Source organism: Setaria italica, chromosome II (assembly GCF_000263155.2).
Source record: "Setaria italica strain Yugu1 chromosome II, Setaria_italica_v2.0, whole genome shotgun sequence".
Classification (NCBI taxonomy): Eukaryota; Viridiplantae; Streptophyta; class Magnoliopsida; order Poales; family Poaceae; genus Setaria; species Setaria italica.
Genome location: NC_028451.1, coordinates 10800481 through 10820513, shown reverse-complemented (window position 1 = coordinate 10820513; position 20033 = coordinate 10800481). Strand labels below are relative to the sequence as shown.

Sequence of the window (20033 nt, the reverse complement as noted above, 5' to 3'; positions counted from 1 at the left end):
GCGGCGCTGCGGAGCGATGCAGGGGCGTTAGCGCAGCGGCGCCAAGGAGAAGCGGCAGCGGGAGGCCCTAGGAGGCGCGGGCGCTTTATAGGGGTGGAGGAAGGGAGTTGAGGCGCCTGGACTTGAATCGCGGTGGCGGCGGTGCCATTCATGGCGGCGGGTTGGTGGAGCGGCAGTTTCCACCGTAGGGAGGAGAAACGAGGGGTAGCGGCTTGCGTGTGGGAGGCGTAGGGTCGTGGGGAGCCGAGGGGCGCCGGGAAGCCAGGGCGACGAAAGATCGAGTGGTGCTTGGGCGCTGGAGCTCAAGCGGTGGCGCCAGTCGAAGGTTGAAGAGAAGCCCGACAGGTGGGGCCCACCAGTCAGTGAGAGAAAGGGAGGGAGTTGGGCTGGGTCGGCAGAAGAAAAAGGATGATGGCTTGCTGGGCTGGTGTGGGTCGGGCCCAAGGCTCAGCCCAAAGGAAAAGGATAGAAAGATTATTTTCAGAAATCATTTCGCATGTAAAGATAAATCCAGAAAATTCTAGATAAATCATTTAAACCACGAAAAATGTTCTGGAAATTCCAAAAATTCTAGGAAAAATACCATAGATAGATTGGGACACGAGGAACCCAAATAAAATATTTGAGCTCGTGAAAAAGGATTCTAGAACCATCCAAAAAATTGGATTAAGCTCAAGGAAAAGGAGAATAAATTCCAGAAAAACTGGAAAATTCTCAAAAGAATTTGGACAACGTCTAAACACATTTTTAAAACTTTTTCACTCATGAAACACCAAGATGCATCAGCATGAATGCACAGACAGAGAACAACATTATTTAATTCCGAAAAACAAGCAATTACTTTTCCTATACTACATTTTCTGTAAAGAAAATAAATGTTGGCAAAAATTTTAAATTATAGAAAATCGTTGTTTAATTATTTCTTTTAATCACATCATGAAATTCGAAAATTTCAGGGTGTGGCATGGTCCGAGCTTAATACAAGATCAAGTGTTTTGCACATCTATCAAACATCTATCATTTGTACAATTTGTCTTGTATCTCCATTGTTTTTCAAGCCTTTGATCCAGGCTGCAGCCTAGGCAGCCCGAGTCCTGGATCCGCCACTGGACATCGGCAGTGGCCTATGTTCTGCTTCAGAAATTTCATTTATTCATAATTCGGACTAAACATCGTATATTCATATATGTCGCTTAATTGTTAGTGACTATATGCTCCTTGATTTCATGAAAAGAAATTAAGAGGTTCCAGTTAGCCAGGAAGGGTATGGTATTTTATCGCAAACATAACAAAATACCGTCTTAAAGCAATATTGTCTAAATAACAATGCACCAGGCAATTTTTACCAAACTAATGAGCTACTATAATATTGTTAGCAAAGATCATAGATAAAAGATGATCTCCATAGGGAAAATAAAGCATCCAACTGGCAATACTGATGTGGAATGATGTTTGGAGTGGATCTTATCTTAGGGATCAACTACCTAGATTATTCTCCTTTACAAAAAAAAAATGTGCTCCGTTTCTGGCAGATAGCACTCCACAGATACACTTTCATATAAACACTATCCCAGCAGGCATCGGAGGAACTGCAAATTTTGCAAAGCAAAGTTGAACAAATACAGCAGCAAAGCAATGAAACAGACAGTTGGCAATACAGTTTGGGGAATAGAAATTACTCTTCAAGAAAGTATTATCTGCTATCATTCAGATCTATTACACCTCCAACTCCTTTCGATTGGATCTTGAAAGCTAAAATGACCAAAAAGCTAAAAATCTTCATGTGGCTAATCTTCAAAGATAGACTGAGTTCCAGAAACTACTAAGAAGAAGAAACTACAAGATTGATGGGGAAAATTGTCACTGCATGCTATGCAACCTAAATCTAGAGGAAACCACATATCACCTGTTCTTTGAATGTCCTTTCAGCAGTAGATGTTGGTTTCAGCAGTAGATGTTGGAACTTCGTTGGTATATCATGGGATCACTACCAGATTCTTTGCTACAATTAAGAAAGCTAAGATCAGCACCAATTTTTCATGAAAATCTTCACTATCTCAGCACGAAATTTGGAAACAGAGAAATGAACAAATCTTCAAAAGACCTTAGTCTCCATTCATATCTTGGAAAATTTGCTTTCTGGATACTGTAAAGATTCACCTGCACAGATTTAGTCCTTTTAGTCATAAATGTATCCATCTGGCCGAATAGCCTTCTGTAAAGTTGTTTCTCTGACCTCTCTCTTCTTTCCTTCACTTGGCCTTTTTGTGGTTTTGTGCTCCACTACGCTACTGTAACACTTTATTTATTTATTAATTTTATACTCACTCCGTTCTTAAATATATGATGTTGTTCACTTTTTGCTCCAACTTTGACCAACATCTATTTAATGAATTAGTTAAATAAAGTAAAATGAGTACCATTATGTCTATTGTCTAAAGTACTTTAGATTTAACATGTAGATTTATCTATTTGTAAAAATATTTGGAGAAAAGATGAATAGTCAAACGAATGAAACAAAGTCAATGGTGTCATATATTTAAGAACGAGGTAGTATATGAAATACAATACCACAGTACTAAATTTCCCCAAAGGAAAAATATAGAATGGCATTCTTCATTTCCTCTAGACATGAAATCATTGCTGTCACTATCTGCAACGTCCTCTTATAAATTCTTCCATCAATTACTTGTCAATCATAGCTGATTCAAATTTCAATCACATATTATCACACATGCTAAAGAAATATCACAACTAAGTCCCACTAAGCTTAAATTTTCCTCTAACTTGCAATTTCACTTGAACACTTCAATGCTTGAAAGGAACAAAAATAATTGGGATAATTTAGAAGGAAGCAGGCACCGGTTGGGATTTCTTACCTTTTTTTCCATTGACACGCGCAGACCTGGACATGAAGAGGTCACGCCACCGGGCGGCCATCCTGCATCAATGCAGCAACGAACAGGCAACTTGCCACAACCAGTTGACGTGGTAATCAAAGCAAACATGCAGTATTAGACCATCAATGATAAAAAAAATAAATTGATGTCTGTATTTTTGTGCAGGTAATCTTACATCGAGCTTTCTGAGACTATCACTCATTGTTGCAGCAGGAAAATGATATTTTAAACCTAACATGCACGAGGAAATTATCGTTTTTCAATTAATTTGATAAATCAGCTGGGCTAATTAGTCAATTGCAGCCAGCTAGCTAATCCTACTTGTGTTGACATAAGGACATACTGGCATACTGCCAAGCTTCTCGCGGTGGACCAGTTAGAGCGTTGAACTCCAGGAGTCGATGAAACTCCTGTCCCGACCCGGATTCGAAGCACGGCAACTTCTTAGAACAAAGCTCGGGGGGAGTCTCCTCTTGTGGTCGAGTTTTTGTTAACATAAGGACTGAAAAACAACAGTACAGTGTGTTAAATCAACAGAGAGGAGGAAGCAATTTTTTTCAACCTTTATTATTCCAATTTAATCAGTATGTGTTGTCCATATTTGACTTGTTGACAAATAGAAAAAAGGTATTCTTTTGCTGCCACAGTTTCAGCAACAACCATGTAACCCTCTAATAACCATGTTATTCTATATGCAGTATTAAGCAATCCAAATCCAGTTGCAACACAATGAATATACCAATCAGGGTAAACCTCAAAGCGGCTCTGAATTTAATGTTTACATCATTTGGGACTGATGATGAAACCTTTCTCAAATAAATATTTCTATGAAACTCAAGATCTCAGCACCTATATCAAATAACTACTGCAAATGACTACCTTACATAAGATCCAAAAAACCTGAACTAATGCAAACTAATACTAGCACCTATGCAAGACTGGCCTACAAGAGGCCACTTCGCACTGCTGCAATGTGCCATTCTGAATACCACATAGTTGTAATTACAGACATGTCGAACTTGCAATACAAAGTGGATGGTGTAGTAGTACTAAAGGGCTTACATACTCACCATTGCTTGGACAGCTGATAGGAGCCGTAGCGTAGCTCTGCAACAGAAAAATAACATGAGCAGGAGACTTGTGCAATTGCAGAGCACAAGCAAGGAATAGCAGTACATGAGATTGAAACAACTAATATCCATTTGATGTCACATAATAAATAACAGAGTGGGGTTGTATTACTTACGTATTGGAATCATGGTGCTCAGTTTTGCCTCGTCTTCCATCCCAATACTACATAATACAATTTCAACTGGCTGCTTCTTTCATGAGGAAAGGGGAAGCTCGATCAAGTTCAAAGCAATCTGATGATGGAAGTTATATCAATACCAGTGAGCCATTCATGCTGAAGACAGCAGGAGAAGGTAGAGCAGAAGACTTACATACAAGATAGAAGAGCAGAGAAGGTCGTCCCTTCCAGCAATCAACTCCTCTGCGCCCTTTTCCATTGGCCTCACGCCATTTTTCCTCCATGCTCCTGGGCCTACAGCTCCACCCTGTTTTCTGCGGCGTCACTGCCTGCAATTTGGATGGGCAATGAGGGACCTGCGGCTTCAACGTCCCTCTGACATACCAGAGGATCTGTTCCCAATCCGAATGTCCTGCTTGCTCCATAAATCTCGTTTTGGCAAGGTGACGTCAGCCTTGCTGCAGGAACCAAACATGTTCTCGCTCTCAGCTGCCGTTTTGTTCAGCAGCAACAAAAACCTTCCAGGTCTGGCTATCTTATCTGTTCACGATGCGGCAAGAGCTGTTTCTGATGTATGCCTCCATAAATTTTCAACCTCATGATTCAGAATTTGCATAACCAGATGAATTGAACTGAATTTTTACAGACACATAAATGCTAATGGTTAATCCTTTGCCAATTGAAAGACCTGTTCCCGGTGTGCGAAGCTTGGAATCGGATGTGAGCGCATCAAAGCAGAAAACAAAGAATAGGTTTGCCATGCAATTTGCAAGTTACCAAAGCTATTTAAACTGCCACCAGGTAAAATGGCTTGGACAGAACAATATTTGCAGACACTCGGGAAAAACAATCTCCATTCACTTCCATATAAAGTTTATTACGCAGAAGAACTCCATTACATTGAAGAAAAGGGAAGAACTTGATTATATTAACAACTTGATTACATTTGGTAAGAACTCAATTACATTGAAGCCAAGATAAAAACTAGATTACATTGAAGACCAGATACGAACTAGATTACACCTCACCACACACACAGGAGTTTTCAAAAAAAAAACTCAGGATACCGCAAAACCACATGCAGGTGCTCAGTCAATCTAGGTGAACCAGAAGTATTTTACACGGTAGGTATTCAGCAGACTCCACCAGTCTACCCCCCACCCCACCCACAAACAGACAAACAAAAAAAAAATGATCCTAAGGTTAACTCACAACAATCAAAGGCTCAGAATTCGGTTCTTTTTTAGTTCTTCTTATCTGCTATGTTCCAAGTGGTATAAGAACAACTCTTTTAGCAATTGTTGCATTTTCCATACCATGTGAATTTATTAACTTATTGACAATGGGTGCATTTTACGCTCCATCCTATCTGACTTTCAAATCATCTAAATTTCAGGCAAGTGGTGGAAACAGGAGATCAATTTTTCAATGATCGATAAAGAGAAAAATCAAACTTTTAGAAGTTAGCTCAAATGATTTATTATGTAAGAAAAACTGTTAGTTTCATCCACGAGTTACAAACTAGTTCAGAAGATTCAGGAGATTATCATAAAGGATTAATAAGATAGCTTAAATCTGGTACTGAAGAAAAGTGTGGTGGCAACTGTACAAGTCACATACTCCTATCTGACAAGAAGCTATTTTAGAGAGTAAAATGAAACAGAAAGGGTCAAGTTCCATTGTATGGTTATTCAGTAAAATGAAACAGAAAGGGTCAAGTTTCATCACCATGTCAATTTATTAACTTATTAACAATGGCTGCATTTTACGCTTCATCCTGACTTTCAAATCATCTCACTTGCAGGAAATTGGTAGAATTGGGAGATCAATTTTTCAATGGTCAGTAAAGAGGAAAATCAAACTTTTTAGAAATTATGTATGAAAACTGTTCGTTTCATCCAGGAGTTGCACACTAGCCCAAGCTTCATTGCAAGCACCTATCCTCAACAGGATTTGCCCTCCAAGACCCCAGAGACACTGCTACCGACCGTAAAAAATTCTAACTGGTTCACACAGATTCACAGAGCATAAACTCCTGAGCAAGTGCGGTACCTACCTGAGCACTAACTATGCACTCCATGTGTGTGTATAAGTGAGTAGTAACTAACTAACCTTAACGCCGATGATGCGATGGAGTCCAGATGGCCGGCAATCAGGCCGCCCAGAGGAAGAAACGACATGTCGGCGTCCAGTTCCCACAAGCGAAGAAGAATCGTCCGTGCATTGGTCCTGGTGTGGTCACCACACCGCCTCTGGTAGGAACACCACAGTAGCAGTAGAAGCAGTCAGTAGTAGCAGCACCATCATCACACCAGCTTAAGTTGCGATTCGCCGGTGAAAGCTGTGCCTGATGTTGGAGTTCCGGCTCCGGCTCCAGCTCCGGCTCTGGCTCTGGCAGAGGCGGTGGCACCAGAGAGCCGGTTATGGAGATACGGACTCCCCGCCGCATCAGCTCGACAAGGAGACGCGCTGTGTTGCGGGCGTCGTCGAGCCCGCAGTGGAGGCGGCCATCCCACTGCAGACCCGCCTCCCGGACAGCTTCTTGCAGGTTGCGCCGCCCAGCGCCAAACGCGGTCTCGAAGGGGATCCGGAGGTTAACCCACTGGTTGAAATACGATGGCTTGGAGATGTTCTTGAAATTGCATTCGAACTTCAGCATCGTCCGGCAGTCCCAATCACCCCAGGTGACGATGGCGAGACGGTTCTTGGATACGCCCGCCGCCGCCAGCCACTTGTCGTGCAAGGCCAGCGCCGTTGCAAGATCCACGCCGCCGTCGACCTGCTCTTGCTGAATCCCCGTCAGCTCGGAGCAGAAAGCGGTGAGGACCGGGTGGTGCCGCGGCTTCACATAGGTGCGGAACGAGGAGACCAGGCCGCCGGTGGCGGCGTCGACGAGGACCGCAGGAAATTCGATGATTTCCTGCGGGTAGATGCGCGAATCCTTCTCACAGGTAGCCTCGAAGTCGACGACGACGAAGTAGTCGAACTCCCGCATGCGGAAGTCCTGCTGCTGCGCCGCAGGATCTGCCGGCCCGGACGGTGCGGCGGAGGAGAAGCTGAGCATGCCTCGAGCTGCAGTGGAGGCGTGAGGAAAGCTCTGGCGCTGCTGCTGCGAAGCCATGGCGCCACGCGCCGCCGGATCGGCCGGCCGGAATGCGGAGGAGGAGGGGAGGCAGAGCATCTCGTTCGCCGGATCTGCTGTGGTTCTTGGGAGCAAGGCTCTCCTTTGCGGTGGTTGCTGGGAGGAATTGAACGCGATGCGGGCGATCTAGGTTGCCGAGAGAATTGTTTCGCGGATGATTTGAGATTGGATCCGAGGATTTGGATTTGTATTGCATAGATGCGGTGGCGGCGGAGGAAGGCGGCGGAGGCGTACGGGCGGCGCCACCATATCCTCATGCCTGGCTGGCTCCGAGTCCGAGTCCGAGTCCGACTCTCAGGTGGAAGACTGGAAGTGATTTTGATTTTGACGCTAAATTAGGTAGGCCCCACCTGTCACCAGTTGGGCTAGCTTCCTGCTGTTGCGGTGCTGAGCTGCTGATGAGCGATGACTCCGATGAGCAACCGCGTTGGCCGGGGATTTTTTTAAAATGATATTATTTTTAACGGAAAATCTTAGGTATACGTGCTGAAATCAGAAAATTGCAAATCAGCTTCTTATTTATCGGCTAAATATCTGATAATAGCGCCGGGCAATGACATGAATTTAAGAGACAGAACAAATGTACTGTTCAAAAGCGACTGCGGCTACAAACGAAATTAACCTATCCTTAGCTTATCGTTCTCAGAACGGTCAACGGTTTATATAGCCTATAAGACTCACCTAACAGCTGAAAGGGCTTTTCAATGATCATCAAATCCCATAATACTATATTTTTGCAATTTTTTTCTCTCTCACCTTAATGACGGTCAAGTTTGATTAATAGTACTATAGTTGTATTTGTAGAGTCTTTCATTTTATGCAAGATGTTTCAGATAGAGGTACGAATAGATCTGCCCACGCAAATTCAACAAGCAGGTCGAGACAAAACCTACTTTCCCGGTGGGCATGCCTCACCCTTGTGCCTCATCATGATGGCGCTAAGTGACATGACCGGGGCTACGAGGACAAATAGATACCTATTTAAACTAGGGGCCGTGCACATGTAGGGACTATTAGGTGATGATCTGAAAAAGCATATATCTGGAGAAATTTCATAAGTCGTACTAGTTCGATTGAGGTTGATGCTATATAGGTCTATAAAAAAGAACTTGTATTGTTGGTAAAAATCATAATTGATAGGCATGGTTGCATTGGAATGATTTATATACATAGATATGGGGTTTTACACATTGTTGCTGAGCTACTCACGGCAACATGCTCCTTTATTTTATAATCGGCAGCATGCAAATTAATTATAGATTCGGTAATGCTAGTGTTCGTGCGTACGGACGCATCGTGCGCTCCTCCATGGGCGTGATTGGTAGCTGGGAGGGCACCATCCGCTGCACCGTCCCGAACCTTCGCGGGCACTCTCGCGTGTTCGGTTGGCCTTTCCGAACTGAAACGCCGCACCCCTGTTCCTTTCTCCTATTCCATCCCGCATCGGCCCATCCGCCCAGAGGGCTCCTTCGGTCGCGAGCCGGGATGGAGCGATGCTGGCAAGAATTTTTCGGTGGAGCGCGGGAGATGGTGCCGTCCCGGGGCTAAAGGCGTGGGAGGCTTACGGTGACCTCTCATCCTCCCACCACTATCTTCGCTCCCTTCCTCCCTGGTGCGCCTTCTCCTCTCCCTCCTCCTGTTCGACCTCGGTGCGCCGGTGGATCGAGGTACTCCGGGGGCGCCCTATGCCCCCGCCGGTGCTGCGACGGTACATCTCCCCCTTCTCTTACGCTGCTTAGTCCCCTCTCCCGCGCTGATCTGTTGATTCGTCTTATTTTGCTTGGTGTCGATGAACCCTAGGTTCTTCTTCTCTCAGATCTGTGCGCTCCTTTTGTTGTTTTGTATCTGGATTTATGGTTGTGATGAACCCTAGGTAGTTTGTGATGCAGATCTATGTTTGTCACATATAGAGGTCGATCTAATTTTTTTTGTTCTTGTACCATCCTCCCGGTGTGTCGAGGTCCTCCGACGGCACCCTGTGCCTCCGCAGGTGCTACGACGGTACATCTTGCTTGGTGTTGATGAATCCTAAGTTATTTCTGATGCGGATCTATGGTTGTTCTGCATCTGCATTTATGGTTTTGATGAACCCTATGTTGTTTCTTATGCGGATCTATGGTTGTCACGTATACTTGTCGATCTAATTTTTTGTGTCCTTGAACCATGGCTTACTCCTTTGCAACCAATCACGCCCGCAGTACTGAGCTGAGCAAAGTGCCTAGGTCGATAATGAATCCTTGCCGTCGGAGGAGCCCCTTCGGGTGTGGCAGCCACATCTAGGATAACATGTCCTTCTGAATGTTTGCTTGCTTAACAACATGACCCCAAGTTCTTCTACTGAGCTCTAATGAACACTGCATTGTATTCTTAGACATGGACCTGCAAGATAGGTGTCGGGCTGCGGCTGCTCTTGTTGCTGCTGTTGCTGCATGGTTTTTCATGTGGTTTAGAAGGAGAGCTGAGGATGCTCGATCTATTACCTATGGACCCATGGTAGAGAGGGACAAAGAGAGAAATAGATTCCACTTGACTTTGAGAAGGTAACTATTTCGGACAATGAGGTGCTCGTCTCTCTAAAACTCTCTTCTTAAATCCCTTCATGTCATGTCCCGCATTTTCTTTTCCTATCTAAGATGGATTTAGGCCTGGACATGTTCATTCCTTCTTACATTGTTGATCCTGATATCATGTTATTCTTGGCCTAAATCTTTCGTGATGTGTTTGGACAAGCTCTGCCTCCTGGTAGACTCCTTTTGGTGCCTCATATTGATGATGACATTGAGGATGCTGATCTGAAGGATATTTTGGGGCCATTGCTATCTACTCCATGCAAGAGATATGCTCGCAAGATGAAGGAGCCCCTAGATGGCAAGTTCCTCAAGCGTACCAAGCGCCTCAACCCGGACCTGGATAGCTTCCACAACAAGGGAGGAGCCTACGCAGTTGTTGACTATTCTAATATCTACTCTGGCTCTGCTGTTGATGGTAGTGCTGCTCTATCTCAACACCTTTTAGTTGACATTATCCAAATCATGGCAACATGCTTCCTCTAGATGAATCCGATGATGGCAACATTGATGTCATGTAACACGGCCAGTCTTGATGCTCTTCATCTTTTTGGTTATTTTTTATCATGTGCTGGTGCACTTAAATAGTGGCTTGCTAGAACTGCTCATTGTGGCTATTTTGACCTGTTATACTAAGTGGTTGCTTTATCCTTATCTATATGCTCTCGCTTTCTATCATTGCTCCTCTTGTTGTTTTACCACTTGACTCTTTTTGGTGGAGCTATTTCTCTTTTCATTCGGCATCTCCAATGTATAGAACTGCCCCTAGTTCCTTAGATGCATCCCACAATGATTTGATGTCACATGTTGTATTAGCTCCAATGTGTAGAACTGGGGCTTGGGGCTTGAATCTATAAATGGGACCCATGCCCCTCCTTCCCTCTCTTCTCTCTCCCACTCTCCCTATATTATATTACATAGGACCTGGTTCCATGCATGGGAGCTGGTTGCATATGGAATCAACCCCACAATATATAGGAGCTGGTCCTATAAGAGAAAGAAACCTATGGATCCAGCTTAGGACCTCCCATTGGAGAGGCCTAGAGCAATCAACATCATGGTCTGGAATGTGCGAGGTATAAATTTCCAATCTAAATGTGATGCTCTACTTGACAAAATCTTAGAGAGTGCCTCATCCATAATCTGTATCCAGGAGACAAAAACAGAAAGCTTTGATATTGCTTACTTATTAGAAAGCTTTGTCCTCATCATCCTAACAAATTTGAATTTTCCCTTTTTGTTGGAGCCTAGGGTGGCCTCATTGTCATTTGGAATTCAAGTTTGTTTTTTGCCATCACTATTATGATAAATCCCTATTCGATTATAATGAAGTTTGTCTCCAACATCTATGGTCCATCTAACTCAATAGATAAAGCAGCTGTATTTACGGGTTATATCACTTGGACACCTTTAACTTTGATGATTGGATATTAGTTGGAGATTTCAATCTGATTAGATCTCCTAACAACCGGCTAGGGGAATATCAATGGTATGATGGTATTCAATGATCTCATTCAACATTTGGACCGAGCAACATGAACCTTGATCCCTTTCTAGAAAAGCTTGACTAGGTCTTCACTTCATCCTATTAGACTCTGTATTTTACAGATACCATAGTACAAACTTTGGGTACAACCATCTCTAACCATTCACCCTTTGTGATCAGGGGCGGATTTGGGCCTAGGGCCACTAGGGCCATGGCCTTAGGCATGGCCCAAATCCTCCTTATACCCTTGAATTTTCATGGCCCACAACCTTCCTACTTATGAAGAGTCAGCCCTAGTCGTCGTTGGCCCAGTAGAAAAGGCCCAGCTCGCTTGGCCAATCTCGCCCGTCAGCCCCCGCCTTGCATCATCATTCATTTGTCTTCTTGGTTGCATGTCACGTCTGCTCGAGCAGCCCATCCGGGCGTCCCGACTGCCTCATCTCCAACTCCCTTGCTGTCTTGTCCCTCCATGACTCCGTTGCTGGTAGTCGCTAATGGGTGGCGATGTTGGCAGCGTGCATGGTGGGTGGCAACACGCAACCTCAAATTGACAAATCCCCACGAGCCAGAGGCCGGGGGTGACGCCTGGAACCTGGAGGGCATACCGATGGGCAGTGGCGGCTCCCGAAGGTTGGAGGCGTGGCCACGTGGGCGCACAGCCGTGGGCTGTCCGGTGGCTTGAAAAGACGCCATCGACCTTGGAACAAAAGGTCAAAATCGTTCTGCTGTTCATTGTTGTTAATTTTCCTCTTTCTCCACATTTCTCCAATTTTTATTTCCCCTTTCCTGGGCAGGAAAGAGAAACAAGGAAGTTTTCTTCCTGTGATCAGATTCCGTCGAGGGAAGAAGCTGAGAAGATGTTATCGACTGGAAGCATATAGTGAAAAATCATTCCTTTGCTACTTTATGGGTTTGCTGGTGTTCTTCCCACTCCAATCAAATCGGCACTAGCTATGTAGTATGTACGTCTTTTTTTACCGTTTCAAAGTTATCATCAAATTTGTTGTACAACTAGGCATAGAATAAGAATATACTCAAAATCATGCATTTTATATTTTGTTACTGTTTAATTGTCACTATTTAGCTTGATTTGAATGGTTAAAGAGCTTAGAAGTGACCCTAGGTGTGAGAATCTGTCAGCTCCGCCACTGTTTGTGATCAAAATTGGTAAAACTATTCCAAAGATGAACATTTTCATATTTGAAAATTTCTGAGCAAATCACTGGTAGAGAAACGAGCATTAGTCCCAGTTGGGAAACCTCATAGATCTCGATTTTCCCAACCGGGACTAATCATTCGGGACTAAGAGTCCCGACCTTTAGTCCCGGGTCTTCCACCCGGGACTAAAGGCACATCTTTAGTCCTTGTTGGTAATACCAACCGGGACTAAAGGGTTTTGCACCAAAAAAATATTAGAAATTCCCGGGAGGCTCCCACACACGCGCATGTCACAAGTCACACGATTTTTCACACGAAATATGTGTGTGCACAGTGCGTGGGATTTGAACCCACGACCTCAAGCCTCGCTCGTAGGTTCCTTACCATCTCACCTACACAGCACACTGGCTGAGTAGGGGATGCATCCTTTTGTAGTAACTCATTGGGGACCCTTTAGTCCGAGACTTTAGTCCGGGTTTGTAACACCAACAGGGACTAAAGGTGTCTGCACAGACGAGCTTTTTGTTGAGGATCACCTTTAGTCCAACCGGGACTAAAGCCTCTTTAGTCCCGGGTCTAAAGACAACCGAGATTTTTGTTGAGGATGGAAGGTTATTTTTTTTACTAGTGGGTGATTTCCTTTCAGTGGTGGAGCTGCATTGGAACACCTATCTGTATTATTCAAGCAGGTCAGGACTAGCCTCACAAAAAGAAGTATGGAATTGTCAAAATTAAACAAGCTGGTACACAACTGCAACCTTGTGCTAGCCCTTCTTGATAGACTAGAGGATCATAGACCTTTAAATAGATCAGAGTGTAAATTCAGGATCTCGGTTAAAGATCATCTAGCAAATCTTTTGGAGGCTAAAAGGATTTATTGTAAATAGAGAAATACTACAAGATGCATTAAATTTGGGGATGAAAATACTAAACTATTCCAAGCTATGAGGACTCTCATATTGGGAATCATCAATCATTATTGCATATATGAAGATTTAAGTGGATCATGGATATGAAGATGGATCTTAATTATATGTTTTTAAGAATCCAAAGTCACTAGCTCATTAAAGATGTACTTCAAAAAAATGACATGATGTCAACCCTCATGAAGTGAAACATGAGAAACTAGCGAGGTGAAGACTTTCAACATCAAGAGGTTGATTTATACTTTTACACTATCTTGAGTATAGATATGCCAGTGATGCATCGTCGGAGATCTTACAAATTTTTAATCGAGAGACACTAAAACCTCACAAGTACCAAGTGAACTAGCTGCCTAGGTAAATCAATTGTCTGTTTTTTTCCTGATGCACCGGTAGGTGCTCCGACAAGGGTGTCTCAGGTTGGTTTCACGAATTCGTTTGATAAGATACTAAGAGGTTTGAATGTCAAAGAGTTGTAATATATAGTTCGAGGAAACCGAGTTGTCTACTTTTCAAAGATAATTATCTAGTTTTGACTAATTAAAAGCATAAAAACTTTTTTTTTGTTGGATGATTTAAATACCCATATTTCTCCCCAAACTTGAGCTTTAGCTAGTGCTCGCCATGACCTAAACTAAAGCAAAAGACAACTAAGCACTCCTCAACCCCACTTTGTGAGGATTGTGTGATTTGTGAGAAATCTTTAAAGTTGGGCTAAGAGATTTGAAGTTTGCGATCACAAGAGATCACTCCCATCGTTGAGCACTTTAGGGTTTTGTCACGCAATTTGTAAAGCATTTGTTACTCTTGGAGTTGAAGCCTTCAAGATGGCTGCGAGCTCCCAAGCTCGTGGTGAGTGGCAATAAAGTTGTGAATACTTTTATTTCACCATCGCAAGGGTAGAAATAAAAATAAGAAAGAGAGGAAAGTGCTTGAAGGAGATCTTGCTCCTTAGAGCTTTCTGAACAGAGACATAGGCACAACCTTGAAAAGGTTGAACCTTGGGAAACAAATTCTCGTGTCTTCACATTGGTCTACTTGTTGTTGGGTTCTAGCTTAGTTCTTGAGCTTCCATTCAATCTACTGGGTTGTGCATGTGTTTTAGCGTAGATGCTTTCACTAGTAGAAAAATGACCTTCCATCCTCAACAAAAATCTCGGTTGTTTTTGGACCCAGGACTAAAGAGGCTTTAGTCCCGGGTCTAAATTTTGTAGTCCGTGAAGACACCTTTAGTCCCGGTTGGTAACACCAACCAGAACTAAAGGTGATCTTAGTCCTTTAGTCCCGGTTGGTGTTACAAACCCGGACTAAAGCCTCCGAGGACTTTAGTCCTAGTCCGGTTGGTAATACCACCTTTAGTCCTGGTTGGTGTTACAAACTGGGACTAAAGGGTCCCTCACGAGTTACTACAAAAGGGTTGCTTCCCTACTCAGTTAGATGTGCTGTGTAGGTGAAATGATAAGGAAGCTACACGCGAGGCTTGAGGTTGTGGGTTCGAATCCCAAGCAACGCGCACGCACATATTTCACGTGAAAAATCACGTGACTTGTGACTTACGACGTGTGTGTGGTGAAAGACCTGGGACTAAATATGGGGACCTTTAGTCCCGATTAATTAATTCAATTCTAATTGGGAAAATCGAGATATAAAAAATGAGGTTGATTAATGCTCATTTTTCTACCAGTGTTCGTGAATCTATTGAAGGACTTCTCTGGACACACTCCACGTCACTTAGTTTGAGTTAAAACTTAATGAAGGCATAGATCAATTTGTCTATTTGCTTCATGGCAAAATCGTAGTACCCAGTTTCATAAACTTGAGTATCTGGTTTTGACATGATCTAGTTCCATACAAGTTTATTTATTTTAGTAATGGGTGTCATTTAGGTTCACAAACTCCAAAAGTGTATTTTTAGATAATAAATTTGTAAGGTTGTGTCATCTAGATCCATATCCCTCCATCTGGACGTTTAGCGTGGCACGCTGACTGGACACCTCCTCTCCCATCCCCTTCGTCTTCCTCTCTCTCTCCCCTGCTCTCTGGGTGGGGCATTTTGTCGAACAGGCTGTGGGCTAGATGATCTCCGGCGGATGCGCAGGTCTGCGGCCTCGGCATACGCCTGCTAGTGGGGCGGGTTGAAATAGGTTTTATGGGGTGGGTTGTGACGTGGGGTGTGTTTGAATGGGTTAAAATGGGTTTTAGTATCTAATGGGTTGGGGCGGGTTGGGTATATCAGAAATGCGGGTTGGGGCGGGTTGAAAGTGATTTTTTATTTGAATTTGTATGGATTTAACTCATAGGTTTAACTTTCACGTTTCGGCTCTTGACGTGGGGCCATAATATAAGTCCAGCCGCACTACTTTGCACAGAGTAGCGGACTGTCAAACTAATTCATTTGCAACAAATTTCGGTCAATTTCTCCAAAATTTTAAGGTGTGAATGTGAGGTTTTAATTTTAGGGTCCGACTCTTGACGCGGGGCCCACATATAAGTTCAGCCGCACTACTTTGCACAAAGTAGCGGACTGTCAAACTAATTCATTTCCAACAAATTTCAGTCAATTTCTCCAAAATTTTAAGGTGGGAACGCGAGGTTTTAATTTTAGGGTCCGACTCTTGACGCGGGCCCCACATATAAGTCCAGCCGCACTACTTTGCACAAAGTAGCGGATTGTCAAACTAATTCATTTGCAACAAATGTCGATCAATTTCTCCAAAATTTTAAGGTGTGAACGTGAGGTTTTAATTTTAGGGTCCGACTCTTGACACGGGCCCCACATATAAGTGCAGCCGCACTGCTTTGCACAAAGTAGCGGATTGTCAAACTAATTCATCTGCAACAAATTTCGGTCAATTTTTCCAAAATTTTAAAGTGTGAACATGAGGTTTGTATAAATTTATAGGTTCATGTACAAAATCCACGGGTTATATCAATTTGTGGGGCGGGTTGGGTTGGGTTTACACAATAGAATTATGGAGCGGGGTGGGGTGGGTGAATGAGTTAATTTATTGCGGGTTGGGGTGGGTTTGGGGCGGGTTTCAACCCATTAGTAGGCCTACCTCGGCAGCTTCTTGCCGCCCTGCAGTGACAATTTTATAGTTGCAAAAACTCAAAAAATTCCATATCTGTAACAATTTTAGTGCAACCAAAAAAACAATGTATGTTGTCCGACAAAAATTGATTCTTCTGTAACAACAATGACTTGCTTCAAAAGCACGAGAGTCTCTGGTGAAGAAGGATAGAATTGCATCAAGAATTAGCACATCTATTTTGGCACACATCGCCGTTACTTTTTTAAGATAAGCTTCGTTTAAATATCACCTATGTTCACATAATAAATTTAGAAATGAATACTGAATTATGCATATCCAATCACCAAGTTGCATTGCCTATAAATATCACAACAATTAGCCAGAGTCCCAGTGTCCCACAAACTAGTTTGCGCCATAGAAATGACGCCCATAAAGCTCAAAATTGCATGGGTCATTAGACGGAACGAGCACCGCCAAGCAATGGAGAGGCACAATCGTGACCTACTGAAGAAGGTGGCTGATCTAAGTGCCTTCTACGACATCAAGGTCCCTGTAATCGTCCATCCTCAAGACCACCCATCCCAACGGAGTGCACGCCGGGTCTACAAGGATTTTACCGCTATCCCTGGCTTGGAGAAAGAAGGGAACACCTCCCTTTACAACTCCTTCATGAAGCAACGCCTTGATATCATAACTGGTATCAATTGTGTGCAAGAAAAGATATTGGCCCTTTTCTATGATTGCCTAGCCAATGTAGACAATTGGGAGGGTAGGTTGTCACAATACGTTAGTAAACTTTCTCCACGCAGTGCTATAACGATGTTGAAAGTGCTCAGTGCCATAAGAAAGAGGTGGTGATTTCTTATAGATGACAACTACTATAGCAAGGGAAGTGACATGGATGGTATTGCATCAAGGGCCATGAGCCATATTGGAAAACTATGAATTTGTTCAGGGTCGTATTTGGCCAATTAGTTGCAGCATTGTTACTTATGGATTTCTTTTAGCATTGATGGAGACTTCGGGTCAAAGACAACTTTGATTTGCAGCTTGATTTTGACAAAATAAAAAGTTGGATGGCTAAGATTAGACTTATTCCATAAAAGAAGATCATATCTACTCTTATCCTTCCCGCGCCAAGAGTGTGTATCTGTCGGCACAGGAAGAGCGCCCCCAACAGAGCTATGCCACCCACAGAGCTCATCAGCACTAAAATTTTGAGCGTGCTCCGCCATTGTCGAGAAGAACATTCAAGCTAGCATATGCCACCCACAGAGCTCATCATAGATTGTCCAGATTTTAGTGTGACACACTTGCCCAGGTTCCGTTAGCACGTGTGCTAGCTAGGCACTCCTACGCGGCGATCTGCGCCCTTGAGTGCCAGCAACGCAGCTCCATACGCCGCCTCCGTCTGCTCCGCCTTCCGGACCGGCACGCCCAGCACCCTCTCCCGGATCGCCGTCCACCTGTCGTTCTGCGCCCCTCCCCCCGCCGTGAACACTTCCTCCACGGCCGTCGCGCCGAGCTCCCTCAGCAGGTTGTACCCTTTGGCCTAGTTGCATTGGTAGTTGGTAACACATTTCAGAAACATTCCAATCCGCAAAATTTGAAAGAAACGGAGCTTGATTTCATTTCAAACCTCGATTCGCGCGATCGACTCCAGGATGCCGTGCAGGTACTCCGCGTCGCTCTCGGGCCGTGGTTGCAACCTTCAGAGGCAAAAAAATGAAAAGGCCAACGGTGAAATCGCAACATGTTCTTGGTCAAAATCTGCAGATGATGAGATCCATCATGCAAAACATCGGTGAAAATTGGGTTTCGGATCGTTCTCGTCGTCAACCTCGGCGCCATGTCGGGATCGGAGACCGGGAACCTCTCGCCTTTCCTCGGCAGCGGGTAGTACTCGAGCGGCGACGCGACGGCCGGGTCGATGCGCCGGCTCAGCGCCACCAGCTCGCCGTCGGTGAAGAGCTGCCGGAGCACGGCTCCCCCGGTGTTGGACGCCCCGCCGACGAGCCACGTGTCGTCCAGGCGGTGGCTGTACACGCCGAACCTCGCGTCGTCCACGCGGGCCTCGCTCACCAGCTTGATCGCCATCGTCGAGCCCAGCGACGTCACCGCCCTCCCCGGCTCGGTGGTGCCAGCTGCAAGGAACGCCGCGATGCTGTCCGTCGTCCCCGTGCAGACAACGCATTCCTTGGAGAGCCCTGACGACCAAATAAAGTGATAAACCTTCAAATTTTCAGCTAGAGATGATCAAGATGAAACGATAACAATGTAGCATGAATGTTTGTGTAAAAAGAAGATGAGACATTGTTGACGATGGAGCTGGTGTTTTACCGTACTGTGAGCACACGTCATCTTTGACAACAGCGATGGGAGCTCCAGGTGCCCTGACAGAGGGTAGCATGGGCGCGTACGGCTGCGACATGAGCCAGCTCGGGTAGGCGTCGGCCTCCGGGTCGTAGCCGACCTTGAGCGCGTTGTTGTAGTCGGAGACGCCGTACCGGCCGTGCAGGAGCCACAGGAGCCAGTCGGACTGGTGCATCAGCACGGCGGCCGAGCCGGCGCCGCCGGCGCCGCCAGTCGTGTTCCACCACGACACGAGCTTGCAGAGGGTGGAGGATGCGGAGCACACGGTGTGGTTCGCCGGCGCGATCGACTCCACGGCGGGCAGCGCGTCCGGGAAGCTCTCGTTGTAGAGGAACGGGCCGGCGAGGAGCTCCCCTGTCTCGCTGCAAGCTCGCAGATGAAAGAACATTAATTGACGCAGATGAAAGAACATTAATTGACGGTGTCGGATCGTTGGGTGCACGATCGACAAGCAAGAAGTGAGGAGATCGATCGTAACCTGTCGACGATGAGCGTGGTCGCCGAGGTCCCGTCAATGGAGATGGAGGAGATGAACGGCCGGTGAGCCGGCGGGATGTCGTCGAGGAGCTGGAAAAGCGCCGCTCGCCAGGAGCTCGCCCAGGCCGCGGCGTCGCCGACCTGCCTAGCAACTCCAATCAAAGGTTGCACGATGAGACGCCCAAAAGCCAAAATCGGCACACAATTCTACCCAATCCAATCGATCAGCCAAAAGAAATCGGCGAAATCTTACAGGTGCATAAGCTCGTTTCCCTTCCGAATGGATGGCCCCTTGCCTGTCGATCAGGGCGTATCTCGCTCCTGAAGTTCCGAAGTCGATCCCAAGGTACAGGGGCGTGCCGGCGGCACCATCAGCTCCCGGATTCTGCCGGCTGAGCATCGTAATACTTGTCGTCCTCCGTGGCACTGTTCGGCTCTGAACTCCCCGGAACCCCAGTGACCCTGAACAAGATGCTCGGAAATCCGCAGTCACTGGATCAGCATTCAGCAGAGCGTGCAGCAGTGACAGGGTATAAAAGAGCACTTGCCTCGTCCTGCGGGGTGGTAGTGACGGTGAGCCAGCGGCTCCACGGAGAGACTGAGATCTGGCACCATGGATACGATGAAGGAGGAGGAGGTGATTCTGTGCCCGCCGGTGACAGGGAAGACAGGCGCGTGCGTTGCCGGCCGAGGAAGAAGGATAAGGAACCTTTGGACAGAGCAGAG

At 45.3% G+C, this 20033-nt stretch overlaps 2 protein-coding genes across 5 annotated transcripts; both read right to left on the bottom strand.

Moving 5' to 3' along the window:
- Window positions 1–4981: 4981 nt before the first annotated feature.
- Window positions 4982–7594, bottom strand: LOC101783428 (ERI1 exoribonuclease 2). 2 transcript variants are annotated; one of them, XM_012844246.3, is made up of 2 exons: window positions 6497–7594; window positions 4982–6401 (listed from the first exon to the last, which is right to left on the bottom strand). In XM_012844246.3, exons 1-2 carry the CDS (start codon window positions 7328–7330, stop codon window positions 6213–6215), a joined length of 1023 nt encoding a protein of 340 aa, XP_012699700.1. In that variant the 5' UTR covers window positions 7331–7594; the 3' UTR covers window positions 4982–6212. The 2 variants fall into 2 exon arrangements, with proteins under 2 accessions (XP_012699700.1, XP_022680240.1); XM_022824505.1 differs by having other exon boundaries at window positions 4982–7594.
- Window positions 7595–17529: 9935 nt separating this feature from the next.
- On the bottom strand, window positions 17530–19996 carry LOC101782481 (gluconokinase). 3 transcript variants are annotated; one of them, XM_004955966.2, is made up of 7 exons: window positions 19856–19996; window positions 19561–19769; window positions 19309–19448; window positions 18798–19192; window positions 18298–18664; window positions 18097–18166; window positions 17530–18009 (listed from the first exon to the last, which is right to left on the bottom strand). In XM_004955966.2, exons 1-7 carry the CDS (start codon window positions 19920–19922, stop codon window positions 17797–17799), a joined length of 1461 nt encoding a protein of 486 aa, XP_004956023.1. In that variant the 5' UTR covers window positions 19923–19996; the 3' UTR covers window positions 17530–17796. The 3 variants fall into 3 exon arrangements, with proteins under 3 accessions (XP_004956023.1, XP_004956024.1, XP_004956025.1); XM_004955967.2 differs by having other exon boundaries at window positions 18803–19192; XM_004955968.3 differs by lacking the exon at window positions 19856–19996 and having other exon boundaries at window positions 19309–19452; window positions 19561–19702.
- Window positions 19997–20033: the final 37 nt, after the last annotated feature.